The 19234-nt window shown below is 38.4% G+C and overlaps 1 protein-coding gene across 2 annotated transcripts in view; it reads left to right on the top strand.

Annotated features, from left to right (window-relative positions):
* Window positions 1–19234, top strand: part of SNX27 (sorting nexin 27) — a 73350-nt gene that overhangs the window by 41656 nt on the left and 12460 nt on the right. For both annotated transcript variants that reach the window (XM_077842255.1, XM_077916240.1), the window contains exons 3-8: window positions 3903–4095; window positions 6200–6264; window positions 8784–8888; window positions 14645–14723; window positions 16345–16508; window positions 19089–19178. In XM_077842255.1, coding sequence (XP_077698381.1) covers window positions 3903–4095; window positions 6200–6264; window positions 8784–8888; window positions 14645–14723; window positions 16345–16508; window positions 19089–19178 — 696 coding nt within the window. The remainder of the gene's footprint in view (window positions 1–3902; window positions 4096–6199; window positions 6265–8783; window positions 8889–14644; window positions 14724–16344; window positions 16509–19088; window positions 19179–19234) is intronic.

Below are 19234 nucleotides of genomic sequence, written 5' to 3'. Positions count from 1 at the left end.
CTATTTAAGAAAAAGAGAAAGAAAAGAATGTATCAGTTACCATCTTCTGGCATTCATTACATAGAATTAAATCATGAGGCTAGAGAGAGAAACAGCATGGCATGAATTTTCAGCATTTACATATTAGAAATTATTTTGAAGCTGAATTTTTAAAAATTATTTATTTATTCATGAGAGAGACCGAAAGAGAGGCAGAGACATAGGTAGAGGGAGAAGCAGGCTCCATGCAGGGAGCCCGATGTGGGACTCTATCCCAGGACTCCAGGATCACGCCCTGAGTCGAAGGCAGACAATTAACAGCTAAGCCACCGAGGCATCCCATAAATTTTGAATCTTAGACTTGCAGAATCCAGAGAAACAAGATTAGACCACTGATGGATGAGTTTTACACTTTCCCCACCTATACTATACGTCATGCCATTTTCCTTTTGGGTTCTTACTAAGCAAAGAGGAACTCAAGAGGACTGAAACTTGTTGATGGCACTAGGAGCGGTGCTGAGCATGCTGGGTGCAGCTTGTGGGCTGCCTCCCTGCTCAACACGTCCTGCCTGCCCTCCCCAGGAGCCTGAGGGCAGGTGCTGTCTGGACTCTGTGCACAGGCTCTACTCTGCTCTCCATGTGTATATTCACAGACAAACATGAATAGGTAGCAACAGATAATGGTATTGGAAGGGTGAGATTCAGCAGTTTTGCACAGAAAACTCTGGTAGATGTTGTTTAATGTAGTCTTAACCTGAAATTGGGACAAAATTGAACAAATGATGAGTTTGGTGCTTTGGAAAGTGGAAACTGCTAGTGAACTCTATTCTCTATCAGGAGAAGCAACTGAAATTAATGAAACTCTTGCAGAAAACCCAGTACTTGTCAACATACCCTTTTATGAAGAAGATTGGGTGGTCAAGATAATACTCAGTAATCTTTAAGAATTGGATGAATTAATGAGTGAAGAAGCATATGAGAAATACATAAAATCTATTAGCAGTGAAAATGGTACCCCTAAACAAACTAGTATGAAACAAAAAAAAAAAAAAAAAGAAATTTGTTGCTTCAGACAGCTGGCATTGTAGTGTGAACACCCCAACTTTTGAAGTCTTATAGGATATAGTCAGATCAGAAAGTGACCAGTGATCATTAAATTCAGTGTACTGTCACAAGCTAGAATAACTTCATCTATTCCATTTATAAGCCAGCCAGTCTTAGGGTTTAAATTAAGGTGGAAGCACCCAGGTGGCTCAGTGGTTGAGCATCTGTCTTTGGCTCAGATCGTGATCCTGGGGTCCTGAGCTGGAGTCCCACATCAGGCTCCCTGTGGGGAGCTTGCTTCTCCCTCTGCCTGTGTCTCTGCCTCTCTGTGTCTCTCACGAATAAATAAATAAAATCTTTTTTTAAAAAAATGCAAGTGGAAAGATCCCAGAATGCATTAAGTGAATCAGTCTTTTTTTTGTTTTGTTTTGTTTTGTTTTGTTTTGTTTTGTTTTTGGCAAATGAGTGTGTCCAAACCAGGGAAATAGGAATACTAATAGATCTTGGTTAATTTTAAGGACCAGTGAAGAACAATGCAGTCTCTGTTGGTACCTATTTTAGTATGTTTTTCATTTGCTAAGCACAGTTAATTTAAAAATGGTTTGGCTCCTGTGGAAGCCATTCCTATTTACATCAAAGTACTACAGAATTGTCAGATGCCTGGGTGGCTCAGTCGGTTGGGCATCTGCCTTTGGCTCGGGTCATGATCTTGAGGTCCTGGGATCAAGCCCCAGTTGAGCTCCATGCTCACTGGGGAGTCTGCTTCTTCCTCTCTCTCTGTGTGCTCTTTCTCTCTGTGTCAAATAAATAAGTAAATCTTAAAAAAAAAAAAAAAAAAAGACTATCAGGGCATACTATTTATATTTCTGTACCCTTTGATGTCACATTTAAATTGAGAGTGGTGAGGACTTAAGTGAAAGTCTATTTGATGTTACTCTTCTCACTTTATAAGAAGTTGAAAGTTGAATCTTTTCAGGTTTCTTGTTGAAATTATCACAAAGGCCTCTCAGGCCGTAGGGTTCTTTTTGCCCTAAGGAAATGTTTTACTGGACTTGAGATCACTCATGTGATCACCTTTGAAGAAATGCAGTCATAGTCTTCATGTGCATCATCAAAGACTTAACTCTACTCTTCTTTGGAAAAAGACATTGAGGAATATCTTTGAACCGAAGTGTCATTAACTAGTTTTACCTCCCTCCCTTCCTTCCTAGTATGAGGAACTCAGGCTGATATATATCACCCTTAGTGTTATAGACTTCTTTTTAAGCAAAGGAATGACGCTGTTATTGAGAAATTTGGATAGCTTAGTTTGAGAAGGAAGTATACAAGACCAGGTTGACTGAATAAGACTTTCTAAGACTTCCGGCCCTGAAGAGAACTGTGGTATTGTTCTAAGGGGAATGCTCTTCTTCATTTTATGCATTTGTACCTCAGGAGGCAGTGATTGGAGTGCTTCATAATATATGTGATCCATGACAATGACAACTTTGAGTGATAATCACAGGAAGAAAGCTCATTGATCAGGATCATACTCCTCTCTGGAGACTGTTGCATAGTGATTAGAGGCTCTGCTTTTAATTGAGGAAGGAATCATAGGTGGGGTATTAGGGGAGAGGAGTCTTGAATGAATAAATTATTTTATGTTTGCATTTAATTCATGCTTCCTAAATCACAGAAGCATGGGAAAGATAACTTCTTGAGCTTTGAAGGAAAGGCTTTGGCCTATGCATTCTCGGTGATTAACTCTTGATTCCATGAGTAGATGATCTGTTTTTTCCACATTTGAAATTTGGAATGACTTTTGCAAAACCAGTAAATATGATTAGGGGCCAGTTTTTCCATCTCTGCCTCATTTGTATGTTCTAAGAATACAGAGGAATTATTAGATGTTTTTGGATTGCACATTCTCTCCCTTTCCTTTATGAGGGTACATATTCAAGAATTTCACGTATATCCGTTTATTTCTTCATCAAATATTTCCTGAGTGTCTGCTATGTTCCACACCCTGTTCTGGAAGCTTGGCATGTATCTATGAACAATAGACAAAAATCTCTAACCATTTCTTCATGAGGATTATTAATTCTTTGTAATTACAAGGTGGTCCTTAAAATACGTTTATTCTTCAACTTTTTGTTAACCCTGTTTTAATGATGGAAGGAAGAACAAAACTAAAGATATCTGACTTCAGGAAAGGAGGTTTTTTTTTTAAGATTTTATTTATTTATTCATGATAGTCACAGAGAGAGAGAGAGAGAGAGAGAGAGAGAGAGAGGCAGAGACATAGGCAGAGGGAGAAGCAGGCTCCATGCAGGGAGCTCAATGTGGGATTTGATCCCGGGTCTCCAGGATCGCGCCCTGGGCCAAAGGCAGGCGCTAAACTGCTGCACCACCCAGGGATCCCAGGAAAGGAGTTTTTGCAACAAAGACACTTTGCTAACAAAATACTACTGTTACTTAGATCATTTTTAGACCTTCCTCTGGATGTTTGGGCTACACACAAGTATCAGTCACATTGCTTTATAGTACGTCCTCACTAATAAAAGTCCACTCATAAAAGCTGATAATTGCCTTTGAAGATATTTAAAACAATGTATCGGAGGTGATTTTAATAGCAAAAATAAGATTATGGGCCACTTGAAAGGAGTAGCACTCTTTTGTACATATATCATTTCTGGCATGTTAATTAAAAGTTAGCCTTATTTTACAATGACCTTGAACACATTGTCTGTTAAGTACATAGCAGAATATACCTCACCAGTTACCGGTCTGTGTTTTATTTTAGATGATTCTGTGATTTAATTTGTAGTAAGTAGGCTTTTTCTTTTCTTTTCTTTTCTTTTCTTTTTTTTTTTTTTTTTTTTGTTCTTTCCCCTCACCAGGTATACAATGTTTATATGGCAGGGAGGCAGCTGTGTTCTAAGCGGTACCGGGAGTTTGCCATCCTACATCAGAACCTGAAGAGAGAGTTTGCCAACTTTACATTTCCCCGACTTCCAGGGAAGTGGCCATTTTCTTTATCAGAACAGCAACTAGATGCCCGACGTCGGGGGTTGGAGGAATATCTAGAAAAAGGTAAGCTGGCTACTAAACTCTACTATTTTAAATAGACATAGAGTCTAGGTATGTGTTGCAACTCCTAAACTTCGTAGCTAAATTTCCTGAAACTCAGTAGTGAAAGCCAATCACATATCTGACCATCGGTGTTGAATGATCTGAGCTTTGAAGCCAAGACTGAAATGTCCAGTACAAGGATTAATAGCCTATTTCACTGACTTGTTGAGCACTTAACAACAACAGAAAAATGTGTAGTTTTTGGTGCATTAGGGACCTAATTATTTATAGGGTTATATTATTTGCCAGCAGACACATACAGACTCATCAACATGCTAAATTGATGGGAACTAAGTGGGCAGTATTTAAAACATTTTTATTAAAATGATTCTCAGTTCACTAGCCTATCCTACTTGAAAACTCGTTTTTCATCCTACAGGTGCCAAGTTGTAAGTAACCTAAGGTCCCATTGATATAAGCAGGTTATAGGTTGAAGTATTGAAACTCACTTGTTATCTTAGGACTTCCAGATAGTACATCAGAAGTCTGGAATGTGGATGCTGAAACATTTGCTTATCTGAAAGGCAAGGAGAAATGACCCAGATTTCCAGAATAAGATAGTCCATTTTGTGGCTCAGAGAAGAGATCTTGCTTCACTATATTACAGAGTCATATAATTTGTCATCTGTGCAGTAGGCTTTTCTTTAAAATACTAATTTAATAGAATAATGGTCCTTTGTGATATTTATTATGTCCTTGTATAAGAACTAATTGACCTGGTTGAATTTTTTTTTTAAAGATTTTATTTATTTATTTGGGAAAGAGGGAGCATGAGTGGGGGGAGGAGAGAGGGAGAAGGAGACTCCCTGCTGAGCAGGGAGCCCAATGCGGGACTCTGTCCTGGGGACCCGAGCCAAAGATGCTCAACTGACTGAGCCACCCAGGTGCCCCTGAATTTTTTTTTAAACTTTAGTAGAGAGCCTTATCCCTGAAGAAAAACTATTTACCCTGTAGAAGGTAGTAAGACTTTATCTGTTTTTAGCTTTCTTCTAACATGGGTTGGCCTCTAAACATACTCCTTGAGAAATGAAAAAGGAGATAAATTTTTAAATAAAATGAAGTAAAATCATCAGTATAACTCAATATCCACATGAGAGTGTCAGGAAATTAATTTTCTTAAATTTAAACAATTACCTACTTTCCTTCCTTCCTTCCTTCCTGTTGTTTTGAAGCTAAAGTTAGTGAGGTGAGAAGATGTGCTGAGCTTAGTGCTTAATTACCCATCCATTTTTTTTCCAAAGTAGTTCTAACTGCTTATGGTTCTCTGACTGTCCCGGTTCCTAAGCCAAGTAGACATTTTTCCTTTTGTATTTTAGTTTTGTGTTTGCTTTATTACTTTTTAAAAATATTTTATTTATTCATGAGAGACCACAGAGAGAGAGAGAGGCAGAGACACAGGCAGAGGAAGAAGCAGGTTCCATCCAGGGAGCCCGATGTGGGATTCGATCCCAGGACTCCGGGATCACGCCCTGGGCTGAAGGCAGGGCGCTAAACTGCTAAGCCACCCAGGCATCCCTGCTTTATTCCTAATTGACCTTACCCTTGCTCTATTGTCTGATTTGTTCTTAATTCACATGAGATCACAAAGTTAGATTTACTCTAACGTTGTTTTTTGGGGGTGACTTCCTTTGGCTATGTTTAATATTTTTAGGAAGCTTGGGGATCCCTGGGTGGCTCGGTGGTTTGGCATCTGCCTTTGGCCCAGGGCGCGATCCTGGAGTCCCGGGATCGAGTCCCGCATCGGGCTCCCGGCATGGAGCCTGCTTCTCCCTCTGCCTGTGTCTCTGCCTCTCTCTCTCTCTCTCTGTGTGTCTATCATAAGTAAATAAATAAATCTTTAAAAAATATTTTTAGGAAGCTTCATCTTTAAACATCCTCTTATTCCCCTCTTCTAGTTCATATTTATAAGAATGTTTGTTGTGCCTTAACATGTCATATGTCAGGAATGGCATACCACCTCTGCATTGCCTGCTACTAATGATTTACACTTAAACCTTGATATGTTCTTGACTTTAAAGTCTTGATTTTAGGGCCTCATGCCAGATTCTATTTTTATTTTCTACAGTGTGCTCAATACGAGTCATTGGTGAGAGTGACATCATGCAGGAATTCCTATCAGAATCCGATGAGGTAAGTCCCTTCAGTGACTGTTTATCCTTTGGTTCCATGTGCAGGAAAATAAGATCAATTATAGATGGAATTGCCATAAATTCCCCATATGACTGTTTTTTCAACTTTCCCTTTCTTCTGTATCTTGCTTGTCTTTCAAGACCAATGCTAGGTTCACCTTTTCTTTGAAGCCTTCTCTGATACTCAAGTCATTGGTTTTCCATTCCACCAAGAACTTATATAGTCAGGACTACTCAATCATCACTTTGTTGCTCTCTCATTCTCTAATTTTTTATACATTTAATCAAATTATCACTTTATATTTTTAGTTCACTATACTGTGAATTACCTATAGATAAGAGCTAAGTCTTTTTTTTTTTCAGTCTTCAGGTAGAATTGACAAATAAGAGTTATCTATATTGGGCAGCCTAGGTGGCTCAGCGGTTTAGTGCTGCCTTCAGCCCATGATGTGATCTTGGAGACAGGGGATCAAGTCCCATATCGGGCTCTCTGCATGGAGCCTGCTTCTCCCTCTGCCTCTGTCTCTCTCTCTCTCTCTATGTGTGTGTGTGTGTGTGTGTCTCTCATGAATAAATAAATTAAAAATCTTAAAAAAAATCATCTATAAAATGAGGCATACAACTTGGTGTTGTATATATATACATTGTATGATATATGTATACATTGTGAAAGATCACCACAATCATGCTAGTGAACATATCCATTACCTCATAGTTACTGTTTTTCTTTCTTTCTTTTCTGTGTGTGTGTGTGTGTGTGTGTGTGTGTGTGTCTGTCTGTGTCTGGTGAGAACACTTAAGATCTACCCTCCTAGCAAAATTCAAGTGTATAGTATAGTATTGTTAACTTTGGTCACTGTGCTCTTATACATTAGACTCAAGAACAAGAGCTAAATCTTGGTCATCTTTATATTCCCAATGCCTTACCACAATGACAAGCATATTGTAGGTGCTTAATAAATATTTATTAGGTAAAAGAATGAATATGTAATGCTGCTATATTAAATAATGTGTAATCTGCTAATTAGTTTATATGTATATGTCTTATTTTCCCAGCTAGATTATAAGTTTCTTGCAGACAAGGGTATATAATGAGTAATGCTTAGGACAACTAATCTAGGTTTTAGATGATAAAAATTTTTTAAGTGGTAAATGAAGATGGACTTGCTCTTAAATAGTTGTTTCTTGCTAATAAAACTTAGAAGGTCAAAAATCCGTTAGAAGAAGGGCACCTGGATGGGTCATTTGGTTAAGCATCCAACTCTTGACCTCAGCTCAGGTCTTTTTTTTTTTTTTTTTTTTTTTTTCCAGCTCAGGTCTTGTTCTCAGAGTCATGAGTTCAAGCCCCAAATTGGGCTCTATGCTGGGCATGGAGCCTACTTAATAGAAGTCTGGGGGATGCCTGAGTGAGTCAGTCATTTAAGTGTCTGCCTTTGGCTCAGATCATGATCCTAACTCAGTAGGGAGTCTGCTTCTCCCTCTCTCTCTCTGCCTGCTTGTGTTTTCTCTCCGTCAAATAAATAAAATCTTTAAAAAAAAAATCTGTTAATCATCAAAAGCAATAAGAAAGAAGGATCTTTTGAAATTTTTAAAAAATTTTTTATTTATTTATGATAGTCACACACAGAGAGAGAGAAGCAGAGACATAGGCAGAGGGAGAAGCAGGCTCCATGCACCGGGAGCCCGACGTGGGATTTGATCCCGGGTCTCCAGGATCACGCCCCGGGCCAAAGGCAGGCGCTAATCCGCTGCGCCACCCAGGGATCCCAGGATCTTTTGAATTAAGGGATAAGACTTGTTTACTCTTCCCTGGAAGAAAATTGGGCGTTACATTAACTCAGATTTCCTGCATTTCATCAATTTTTCCTGTCAGAGGTGTCATGATGACTTCAGGGTTCAGAAAGGAGCTTGGGATACTACTTGAACCAGTTTAGCATGCCTAACCATTTAAACCCAGAGAATATTTGTCAAAACTACTGCTTTCAGTTGTATCCTTTTCTCATTTGCAAGTTCCCAGTGTTTGGAAGTAAGTCAAAAATCTCTCCCTGGGTGTTTGACCTAAACTGCTTTACACAAGTGTTCTGTTTTAAAATGTGAACACGGGCAGCCCCAGTGGCGCAGCAGTTTGGCGCCGCCTGCAGCCTGGGGTGTGATCCTGAAGACCAGGGATCAAGTCCCACGTCAGGATCCCTGCATGGAGCCTGCTTCTCCCTCTGCCTGTGTCTCTGCCTCTCTCTCTCTGTGTCTATGAATAAATAAATAAAATCTTAAATAAATAAATAAAATGTGAACACATTGGCTTTAACATTTCTTTCCTCCCTCTTCTTAAAGGTTAACAACGTCTGCTGTAGCCTGAAATCAGCTTTTTGATTTATAAAATATATTGACTTTAATTCCCCCCCCCTTTTTTTTTTCCCCCTTTTCATTGGAACATGTTTAGATTATTGCTTAGCTAGCATGTTACAAGGAGAATGAGGATATGCTGGCTCATAAATTCTGTCTCTCTATCTTTTCCCCCAGAACTACAATGGTGTCTCCGATGTAGAGCTGAGAGTAGCACTACCAGATGGAACGACTGTTACGGTCAGGGTTAAAAAGAACAGTACTACAGACCAAGTATACCAGGTAAATTAGACTTGAACAAGTAGACTCATCATTAGATGGCTTAAAGCTACGGAAGATGGATTACATGAGTTAGTACATACAAAATGCTTAGACTGACATGTAATAAGTTTATTAAATGTTAGCTACTATCAGTGATGTTATTATTAATGTGAAAGTATTTTGCTCTCCTTGAAAGAAAGGTACAGTATATATCCTGGGCCAGAGTGGTTGTGATTAGCCCTCATTTTAATTGTAAAAAGTTTTAACATACATGAAAACAGAACAGAACCTCCATTTTTGCATCATTCATATTTAATTATCATCAAGATTTTGCCACATTTGCATTATATCTTCTTTTTTCCTTTTCCTTTGTTTAAATATTTTAAAGCAGGTTCCATTTTTATTGGGCCTGTGTATATTTCAGTATAAATCTCTAAAAAAATAAGGACATTCTTATATAAACACAAAGCCATGATCAGACCTAAAAAATTGACAGTAGCCCGGGTGGCTCAGCGGTTTAGTGCTGCCTTCAGCCCAGGATGGGATCCTGGAGATCCGGGATCGAGTCCCACGTCGGGCTCCCTGCATGGAGCCTGCTTCTCCCTCTGCCTGTGTCTCTGCCTGTCTCTCTCACTCTCTCTCTCTGTCTCTCATGAATAAATAAATAAAATCTTAAAAAAAAATTTAATAGTATTTCCTTGGCATTAACTAATCCATTGTCAAATTTTCCCAGCTGTCTGAAAATGATTTTTTATAGTTAATTTGTTAAAATCTAAATCTAAACAAGGCTTGGTTTTTATGTTTGTTTTAATATAAAGTAATCTCCCTTCTCTTCCCCAGCTTTTTATTTCCATGTTATTGGTTTGTTGTGGAAACTAGGTCTGTGTTGCACAATGTCACACATTCTGAATGTATCTATTTCTCTTATCTATGTCATTTAATACGTCCATCTTCTTACATTTTGCATAAATGGAAATTTGCTCTAGAGGCTCGATTAGATTCAAATTCAGTTTTTTTTAATAGACTACTTCATAATTGGTGATATATATGTACATCCTATTGCTTCTCAACAGGAGATATCCCACTTTTAATGATTCTAAGATTAATCAGTGGGTTTAGGTGGTGATAACATGGACTCTTGATTGTAAAATTCCCCATTTATCTGTAATCAGGTGAGTGTATCATTGATGGTTGCTGCCTTAACCAGTGATTTCATTAAGGGTTGCAAAATACTGATTGTCTAATTCTGTCATTTATTCATATTGGTTAGGTAGAATTCTTCTGTAAAGAACTTTTCCTTACTAACTAAGACTATGTAGTTATCCAAAAATACAGTTTATAGGAAAGGGAGGATAAATATTTAATTTTCTTATTGCCAATTTCAGAGTAAAGAATTAGTGTCCTCGTTGGTTCCAGTGATGTCCAATGAGATAATTATTTTTGTTTTGTTTTATATTATTTTAATATTGTGGGTTTTTAGATATTCCATGTGATTTAATCAATAGCATATATTATCTTTGATGCTCACATTGTTCCATTTTTGGCCAGTGGAAGCTCCTTCATGTCTGCTTCTGTATTTTTCTGATGCAACTTATTTGTTTGTGATATAGCATTCTTGCTTTTTGGTACAAGATGTTCTGCCCTCACCTTTGTATATTTCCCATCCTAGTTCTAGAACCAGCTACTTTACCCAAGGAGTCCTGGTTTCTTTCTTTTTAAATTTAATTTTATTTAGGGATCCCTGGCTGGCGCAGCGGTTTGGCGCCTGCCTTTGGCCCGGGGCACGATCCTGGAGACCCGGGATCGAGTCCCACGTCGGGCTCCCGGTGCATGGAGCCTGCTTCTCCCTCTGCCTGTGTCTCTGCCTCTCTCTCTCTCTCTGTGACTATCATAAATAAATAAATAAATTTTTAAAAATATTTAAATTTAATTTTATTTAAATGCAGTTAATTAACATATAATGTATTATTAGTTTCAGAGGTAGAGTTCAGTGATTCATCCATAGTTTATAACACCCAGTGCTCCCCCTACGTAATGCCCATCACCCAGTTACCCCAACCCTGTACCCCTCCCCTCCAGCAACCCTCAGTTTTGTTTTTTTTTTTTAAAGATTTTATTTATTTATTCGTGATAGACATAGAGAGATAGAGAGAGAGGCAGAGACACAGGCAAAGGGAGAAGCAGGCTCCATGCCAGGAGCCCGATGTGGGACTCAATCTCGGATCTCCAGGATCACACCCTGGGCCAAAGGCAGGAGCTGAACTGCTGAGCCACCCAGGGATCCCCCTCTCAGTTTGTTTCTTATGATGAAGAGTCTCTTATGGTTTGCCTCCCTCTCTGACTTGGTCTTGTTTTTCCCTCCCTTCCCCTGTGATCCTCTATTTTGTTTTTTAAATTCTGCATATGAGTGAAATCATACGATAATTGTCTTTCTCTGACTGACTTATTTAATTTAGTATAATAGTTCCATCCACAGCATTGGAAATGGTAAGATTTCATCCTGTTTGATGCTGAATACTATTCTAGTGTGTGTGTGTGTGTGTGTGTGTGTACACACACCACTTTTTTTTTTAAGATTGTATATATTTATTTGACAGAGATAGCGCTAGTGGGGTAGGTGGGAGAGGGAGAAGCAGGCTGCCTGTTGAGCAGGGAGCCTGACGTGGAACTTGATCCCAAAACCCCAGGATCTTGACCTGAGTCCAAGGTAGACACCTAACCAACTGAGCCACCCAGGCACCCTCTACCACCTCTTTTTTATCCATTCATTGTCAGTGGACATATGAGCTCTTTCTATACTTTGGCTATTGTGGACATTCCTGCTATAAACATTGGGGTGCAGGTGCTCCTTTAGATCACTACATTTGTATCTTTGGGGGAAATACCCAGTAGTCCAATTGCTGGGTTGTAGGGTAGCTCTATTTTTAACTTTTTGAGGAACCTCCATACTGTTTTCCAGAGTGGCTCCACCAACTTGCATTCCCACCAGCAGTGTAAGAGAAATCCCCTTTCTCTGCATCCTCACCAACATTTGTTCTTTCCTTACTTGCTAATTTTAGCCATTCTGACTGGTGTGAGGCAGTTTCTCGTTGTGGTTTTGATTTGTACTTCCCTGATGGCAAGTGATGTGGAGTATTTTTTCACGTGTCTGTTGGTTGTTTGTATGTCTTTGAAGAAATGTCTGTTCATGTCTTCTCATTTCTTGATTGGATTTTTTGTTCTTTGGGTATTGAGTTTGATAAGTTCTTTAGAGATTTTGTATACTAGCCTGTTAGCTGATAAGACATTTGCAGATATTTTCTCCCATTCTGTTGGTTGTCTTTTGGTTTTGTCGACTTGTTTTCTTTGCTGTGCAAAAACTTTTTATCTTGATGAAGTCCCAATAGTTCATTTTTGCTTTTGTTTCCCTTGCTTTTGGAGATGTGTCTAGCAAGAAGTTGCTGCAGCAGAGGTCAAAGAGGTTGCTGCCTGTGTTCTCCTCTAGGATTTTGGTGGATTCCTATCTCACATTTAAGTCTTTCAACCATTTTGAGTTTATCTTTGTGTAGGGTGTAAGAGATTGGTCCGGTTTCATTCTTCTGCATGTGCTGTCCCATAATCCCAACAACCATTTGTTGAGGACTGTCTTTTTTCTTTTTTTTTTTTTAATTTTTTTTTTTTTTTTTTTTTTAATGATAGTCAGAGAGAGAGAGAGAGAGAGAGAGAGAGAGAGAGAGGCAGAGACACAGGCAGAGAGAGAAGCAGGCTCCATGCACCGGGAGCCTGACGAGGGATTCGATCCCGGGTCTCCAGGATCGCGCCCTGGGCCAAAGGCAGGCGCCAAACCGCTCCGCCACCCAGGGATCCCTCTTTTGTCTTTTTTCTATTGGTCATTCTTTCCTGCTTTTTTGAAGATTAGTTGGCCATAGTGTTGAGGGTACATTTCTGGGTTCTCTATTCTGAGAAATTATATTTAAAGGTTATAATCTGGGTGCTGGATATAATCCTTGCTTTTAGGCCTTTTTATTTATCTTTAATCTGATTTGATTAAGACTTTCAGTGGGACTAACAGGTTTCTGGATATTAATGTTTATTTTTCCTTTGTAGCAAACAATGTTACCCGTTCATTTTTTAAAAGATTTTATTTATTTATTCCTGAGAGACACAAATAGAGAGGCAGAAACAGAGGCAGAGGGAAAAACAGGCTTGCTCCAGAGAGCCCGATGTGGGACTTGATCCCAGAACTCTGGGATCACGCCCTGAGCTGGAGGCAGACACTCAACCACCGAACCACCAAGGCGTCCCTGTTCCCCATGCATTTACTCTTGTACTGTGTACCATGGCAAAGGATATATGCAGAATGTGAGGTATTTCTGAAATTACAAAATGCTGTGATGATTGTAAGGAAAATCATATGAGTGATGCTCATATGATTGCTCATATGGTTGCTGATGTTTTGTTTTGTATTCTTTTTTACTCCCAGTATTTCTCTAACAAGGCCAATTAATTTTTTGGCACTTTTCTCCTTTCCCGGAGACTTGTAGTTATAAGCCATTTTCCAGATCTTGAAAGCATTTCAGTTTCTGTTCAGTATAGAATGATGACTTAGAATATTTATAATCTCTAGTTTCTACCTCACATTAGGGATGAATTTAGGTTTGATATGTGAGCAGATCTGGGAAGCAGGGTATAATTGTGTTTGATTTACTGAGACACTAATATTTAACAATTTTATCTTGTTCAATTAATACCTTATGTATATTGCAGTTGATCTTGAAGAAGAATTGTACTATTTTGTGTTTTTTTAATTTTGCTGTTGTTTGTAATCTCAGTTTTCATTTATTTACATAGTCTCTTTCAATTGCTTTTTGTCATATGAGCTCCTAGAAAGAAGGACTAAAACTTGTTTAATATGCTCTGTTGTCCTAACATTTTGCTGTTTTCATGTAGATGTTCATGATGATAATTCTTAGGAAATGGAGGTCCCTAACCTGAGGCATGGATCATCCAAAAAATAAATGAGAATAATTTGTGAAGCATGAACAAAACTGACAAACTATTTTAAACTCAAGAACCAAAGACATAGACTTTGTATGTTAACAGACTGTATTAAATGTAGGCTACATGTGTGAGAGTGGATATTTAAGAATTTATTTTCTTCTTAAGATCTGTTCTTAAAAAAAAATTTTTTTAAAGATTTTATTTATTTATTTATTTATTTATTTATTTATTTATTTATTTATTCATGAGAGACACAGAGTGAGAGAGAGGCAGAGACACAGGCAGAGGGAGAAGCAGGCTCCATGCAGGGAGCCTGATGTGGGACTCGATCCCGAGACTCCAGGATCACACCCTGGGCGGAAGGCAGGCACTAAACCCAGAGCCATCCAGGGATCCCTTAAGATCTGTTTTCATCAAGCAGATGACTTAAAAGTGTTGTTAAAAAAGACCTTTGTGGGATGAAGTCATATTTCAGAGAGGAAAGATGATATTTAAGAAGAGATTACTATCAGCTTGAATTGGAGGGGGAAACTCCTATTTAGAGATGATAGCTGTTTGGGTCAAATACAGGTATTTTTTTCCCCTTTTATTTCATATGTATGCGTGCATGAGTACATGTACACATACATACAAAGAATAGCTATCGGTCATGAATTTAGTTCATTTGAAAGTAAGATGGCAGAAGTCCTTCCTCTCCCCCAACCCCTCCGCCCCCCGCACATGCACACATCTGTCTTTTCCCACAGCATTATCTGATTTATTTACCCTGAAATGCATCTATCCTGTTTATACAATAGGCTATTGCAGCAGAGGTTGGCATGGACAGTACGACAGTGAATTACTTTGCTTTATTTGAAGTGATCAATCATTCCTTTGGTAAGTGCCAGTCGGCCAATTTTAAGTTTTGTCTGTGGGTATTTTATTCTAATACATCAGTCTGAAGCACCCAGATTGAAACTATTTGCCTAGAGAAGAAGAGCTTGCAGAAGGGGAGATCCCACTTATTAGGACTATCTCCCACAAGTGGACCAGGCAAATCCTATTAAGCCCAAGTCAAAAGGGTGTCTGATCACTGTCAATCCTTTTTCTTCTTTTATAAGTCCAACTTACTTACACCTAGTACTAAAACAGATACTTCATAGTTTTTTAAAAATCAGAGTTTCAAAATTAAGATATTTCAATGAAATAGCCAAAAAGAGGGATGTTTTGTTTAGCCACAACTTGGTTTAGTGTGCTTTTATGCTTTTTGTAGATAATTAAGAATAGCTTTTTATTTTCAGGAGTTAGAAAAAGCCTTTGCTTTAATGCATGTATTGAAGTTTCCATGTAAATAGATATTCTTTTTCTAGGAAATTTTATTGCATAGTGACAGGAAGTTTCTCATATTATTTTATAAAAACTAGAAACAGTGGTGACATTGGTTGCATTGAGATCACAAAGAGAAGGATGTCTGAGTGCTTGCTGTGAATGTTGTAGATTTCCTATAGTTTATGGGTCTTTTCCACATCATATATATATATATGGGGCTAAGTCCAGAAATAACAGATAATATTGATTGATCACACCTTCCTCATCCAGAAAGGGGGAAAGTTTGGTAGGTTTGGGTCATCTTGCCATCCCTGGTCAGGGTAGAACAAGGTCGGTTTCCTCTGAAGCAGCCATCTCATTATTCTTCATCTTCCCAACTCCCTGTGGTCTAACTAGGCAGATAGAAATGTGCAGAAGATTGCTAAACCAGGACACTTGGATTCTAATCTTATCCTTTTTTTCTAAGCTTTAGTTAAGAAATAAAATGGGAAATACTAAATCTTTTTGCAGTGTGACAAAGTCAAGTAAACATTAAGAGAAGAAAACTCTGAGCCTTTCCAAAGTGAAGTAACATAGAAATTAAACGTGGTAGTGTTTTATCCTGCTTGTGCATTGTTAGAAAGAAGAAGAAACATTAGTGGAAAGATACTTTTCTCTTTGATGAATGTCTTAGAGTTGGGGGTGGGGAATGGGAAGAGCCTTTTGGCTCTTAACAATAGAAGCAGTTCATTGAGAATTGCCACCTGAGAGACTCTGAATGAACCATAGCTGGGTGGGTAAGAGGAGAGGCTTGCTTTAAAGATGTTCAGTGGAAATTGCTGTAATTTACCAGATAATGAGTAAGATATCTTAATTGACTTTGGAATAGATGCTGTCAGCACAGTCAGCATGTTAACTGAAGGGCGTGTCATACAGGTGATAGATTTCTGTCACTTTGAGGCTCAGTTGGCCATAGTTATAGTTAGAAGGGATATATTTGGCTAGAGAAATAGTTATTTTGTGGTCCCATAGCAGAGCTCCTTGATGACTCCAAGCTGATGTTCTGGTTAAGGATAGCCTGTCATTCTTGATCTGCCTCACACAATTTGTGCTGAGCTAATTCCTTATGTATCTTTTCACTCTAGCTTTCTTTCTTTCATTCTTTTCTTTCTTTTTTTTTTTTTTTTTTTTTTTAATGTCTTCCCTTCAGTACGTAAGCTGGCACCTAATGAATTTCCTCATAAACTCTACGTCCAGAACTACACGTCAGCAGTGCCAGGCACCTGCTTGGCCATTCGAAAGTGGCTTTTTACCACAGAAGAAGAAATCCTCCTAAATGACAATGACCTTGCTGTTACCTACTTTTTTCATCAGGTGGGTGAATTGATCTTCCTGGAAAGGCTTGATTTCTTTTTTCTGTTTATATGTAGTGAATAATTTGCCAATTCAGTGTGAATGCTTAGATAAAACTGCTTTGCCTCCTGGATCGTAGTTAAGTTGCATTTTTAAAATATTCTAACATGGGGCGACTGGTTGGCTCAGTCAATAGTATATGGTGTTGGGTTTGTATATTTGAGCCCCATGTTGGGTGTAGAGATTACTTAAAATCTTTTTTAAAAAAATATTTTACTTATTTCAGAGAGAGAACGCATGTGTACATGGAGGTGGGGAGGAGAGGCAGAGGGAGAAGCTCCCCGTTGAGCAGGGAGACCGATGTGGGACTCGATCCCAGGATCATGGGATCATGACCCAAGGCGAAGGCAGACGCTCAACCAACTGAGCCACCAGGTGCCCAAAAATAAAATCTTTAAAAAAATAAATAAAATAAAAAATGTTCTATCCTATTTATGGAAGATAAATAAGTTTAAGAAGTAAAGATGTCCTGGAGTTAAGAATAAATTTATTAGAATGGCTCAGTGGTTGAGTGCCTCCCTTCGGCCCAGGGGTGATCCTGGAGTCCCAAGATCGAGTCCCACATTGGGCTCCCAGCATGGAGCCTGCTTCTCCCTCTGCCTGTGTCTCTGCCTCTCTCTCTTTCTCTCTCTCTGTCTCTCTGTGTCTCTCATGAATAGATAAATAAAATCTTTAAAACAATTAATTTGTTATTACTTTTTAAACAACAGGAAATGAGCATATGGCTATGTACCTATTAAAAATTTTTCATCAAAATTATACATAGAATTTAAAGCATCAAGTAGGGGATCCCTAGGTGGCGCAGCTGTTTGGCGCCTGCCTTTGGCCCAGGGCGCGATCCTGGAGACCCGGGATCGAATCCCACATTGGGCTCCCAGTGCATGGAGCCTGCTTCTCCCTCTGCCTGTGTCTCTGCCTCTTTCTCTCTCTCTGTGACTATCATAAAATAAATAAATAATAAAGAAAGAAAGAAAGAAAGAAAGAAAGAAAGAAAGAAAGAAAGAAAGAAAGAAAGCAAGCATCAAGTAGTTCTACACAGGTTATTATGTATTAGTTACTCCACTTATCTTTATCTCCCCTCCCCTTAGGCAAACATTTTTCACCTCCCTTAGCTTTTGTTTGTTGTTTGTTTTATATTTATTTCCATGTCTCTGTTATAATTTGGTTATATTGCTCCTACTTGAATTTCCAGATTCAAGCAGTATCTCTTAATTTCCCACTATCAAAGATGTACTCTAGCTCCATTTCCTTCTCCTTTCCCACTACATACCATACCCATACTGAAGTGTATTTTGCTAGATCATAGAGCTAGAACGTTGAACTAGTTTCTTGACTTCAACTCTGAATTTATTCTATTATGTAAATATTTTCCCTTAAAAAGGCTATGGGGAATGATTTCTACCTTACCAGTCTTCTGGTAAAAGTTCAAGTGGCCCCTGCCTAGTGCTTGCAAAAGTTGTCCTTGTAGTAAATCACTGCAATTGGATTCTGAAATGCCCTGGACAAATGATTCCATTTGTTCTTTCCCTTCCTTTTTTCTCTCTCCTACAGAGGAGTTTTCCCTTCTATTAGAATTCAAAAGTTTTTCTTGGGGTAGAGTGAGGTGGGGAAGGGGATGTAGCTAAGTCAGGAGTAGTTTAGAATTAACATATTATATCTAGGTACCTTCATGCCTATATCAAGTCCTGTTGGGGATTTTTGTTCTTGTGCAATCTCAGATTTATTGACTCTCTTCCAATTGCTGCCACCCTACACTTCATACTTAAAGCACCATAGCATCATCAGTCTCCCTTATTTTATTCTCTTTATAGCTTGATTCATTTGGCACTCATGTATAAATCAGTCTGTCTTTTAAAAATAACACAAGTTTTTATTGCTTATTTTACCTCTAGTAGTCCTTAGTGCTATCCTTAAGTCTAAATTTCTGTGCCTGTTTTCTGGGATCCTTCATAATCTGTTAATTTACCCACCCAGCATTATATTTTGTTGTCCCCTGACATGTACCTTTTATTTAAATCAGGCAGATCTGTCCTCTGAGTGTATATAAGCTCGGTTGCATTCCTGTTTACTGACTTTGGTTTGCAGTTTCTTCTGTTCAGCCTAACCTTTGGGGTCCAACTAAGGCTTCCCTGATACATATAATTAGCAAAAAACTCTGCTGTTCTTATTGAGTGTATTACTTACTATCTAAACCATACATCTTTGCTACCTCATTGTTACCTTTAACAATTATATACTGTTTCTCAGTGTTCTCTCATTGTTTCAACCTGTATAAATTAACTGGAATTTAAATCTCTTAACAGGAGAAACAAGATCCCTGATGTATCTAGAACAATTCTTGAGTACATTTAAGGCACTCTTTAAATGCTACTTATTCCAAAAAATATATCCTTGTGGCAGAGTTCACTGGTGATGATGATGATGGTCCAAATGGTTAAGAGTTGTTCTGAAAATGAATCTGTATCTCTTTATTTTTTATCAAGAATGTGCTTGATGATGACTTTAATGTTCCTTTCTTCCCTGCCCTTGTTTTGGTGATAGGCTGTTGATGATGTGAAGAAAGGTTACATCAAGGCAGAGGAAAAGTCCTACCAATTACAGAAGCTGTATGAACAAAGGAAAATGGTCATGGTAGGTTTATGTCTCCATAATCTCTTTATAAAATCCCCCTTCTTATCTCTTAAACC

This window comes from Canis aureus, chromosome 12, assembly GCF_053574225.1.
Source record: "Canis aureus isolate CA01 chromosome 12, VMU_Caureus_v.1.0, whole genome shotgun sequence".
Lineage (NCBI taxonomy): Eukaryota > Metazoa > Chordata > Mammalia > Carnivora > Canidae > Canis > Canis aureus.
The sequence above is the reverse complement of the archived record's forward strand: the minus strand, read 5'-3'. Positions and strand labels throughout refer to the sequence as shown.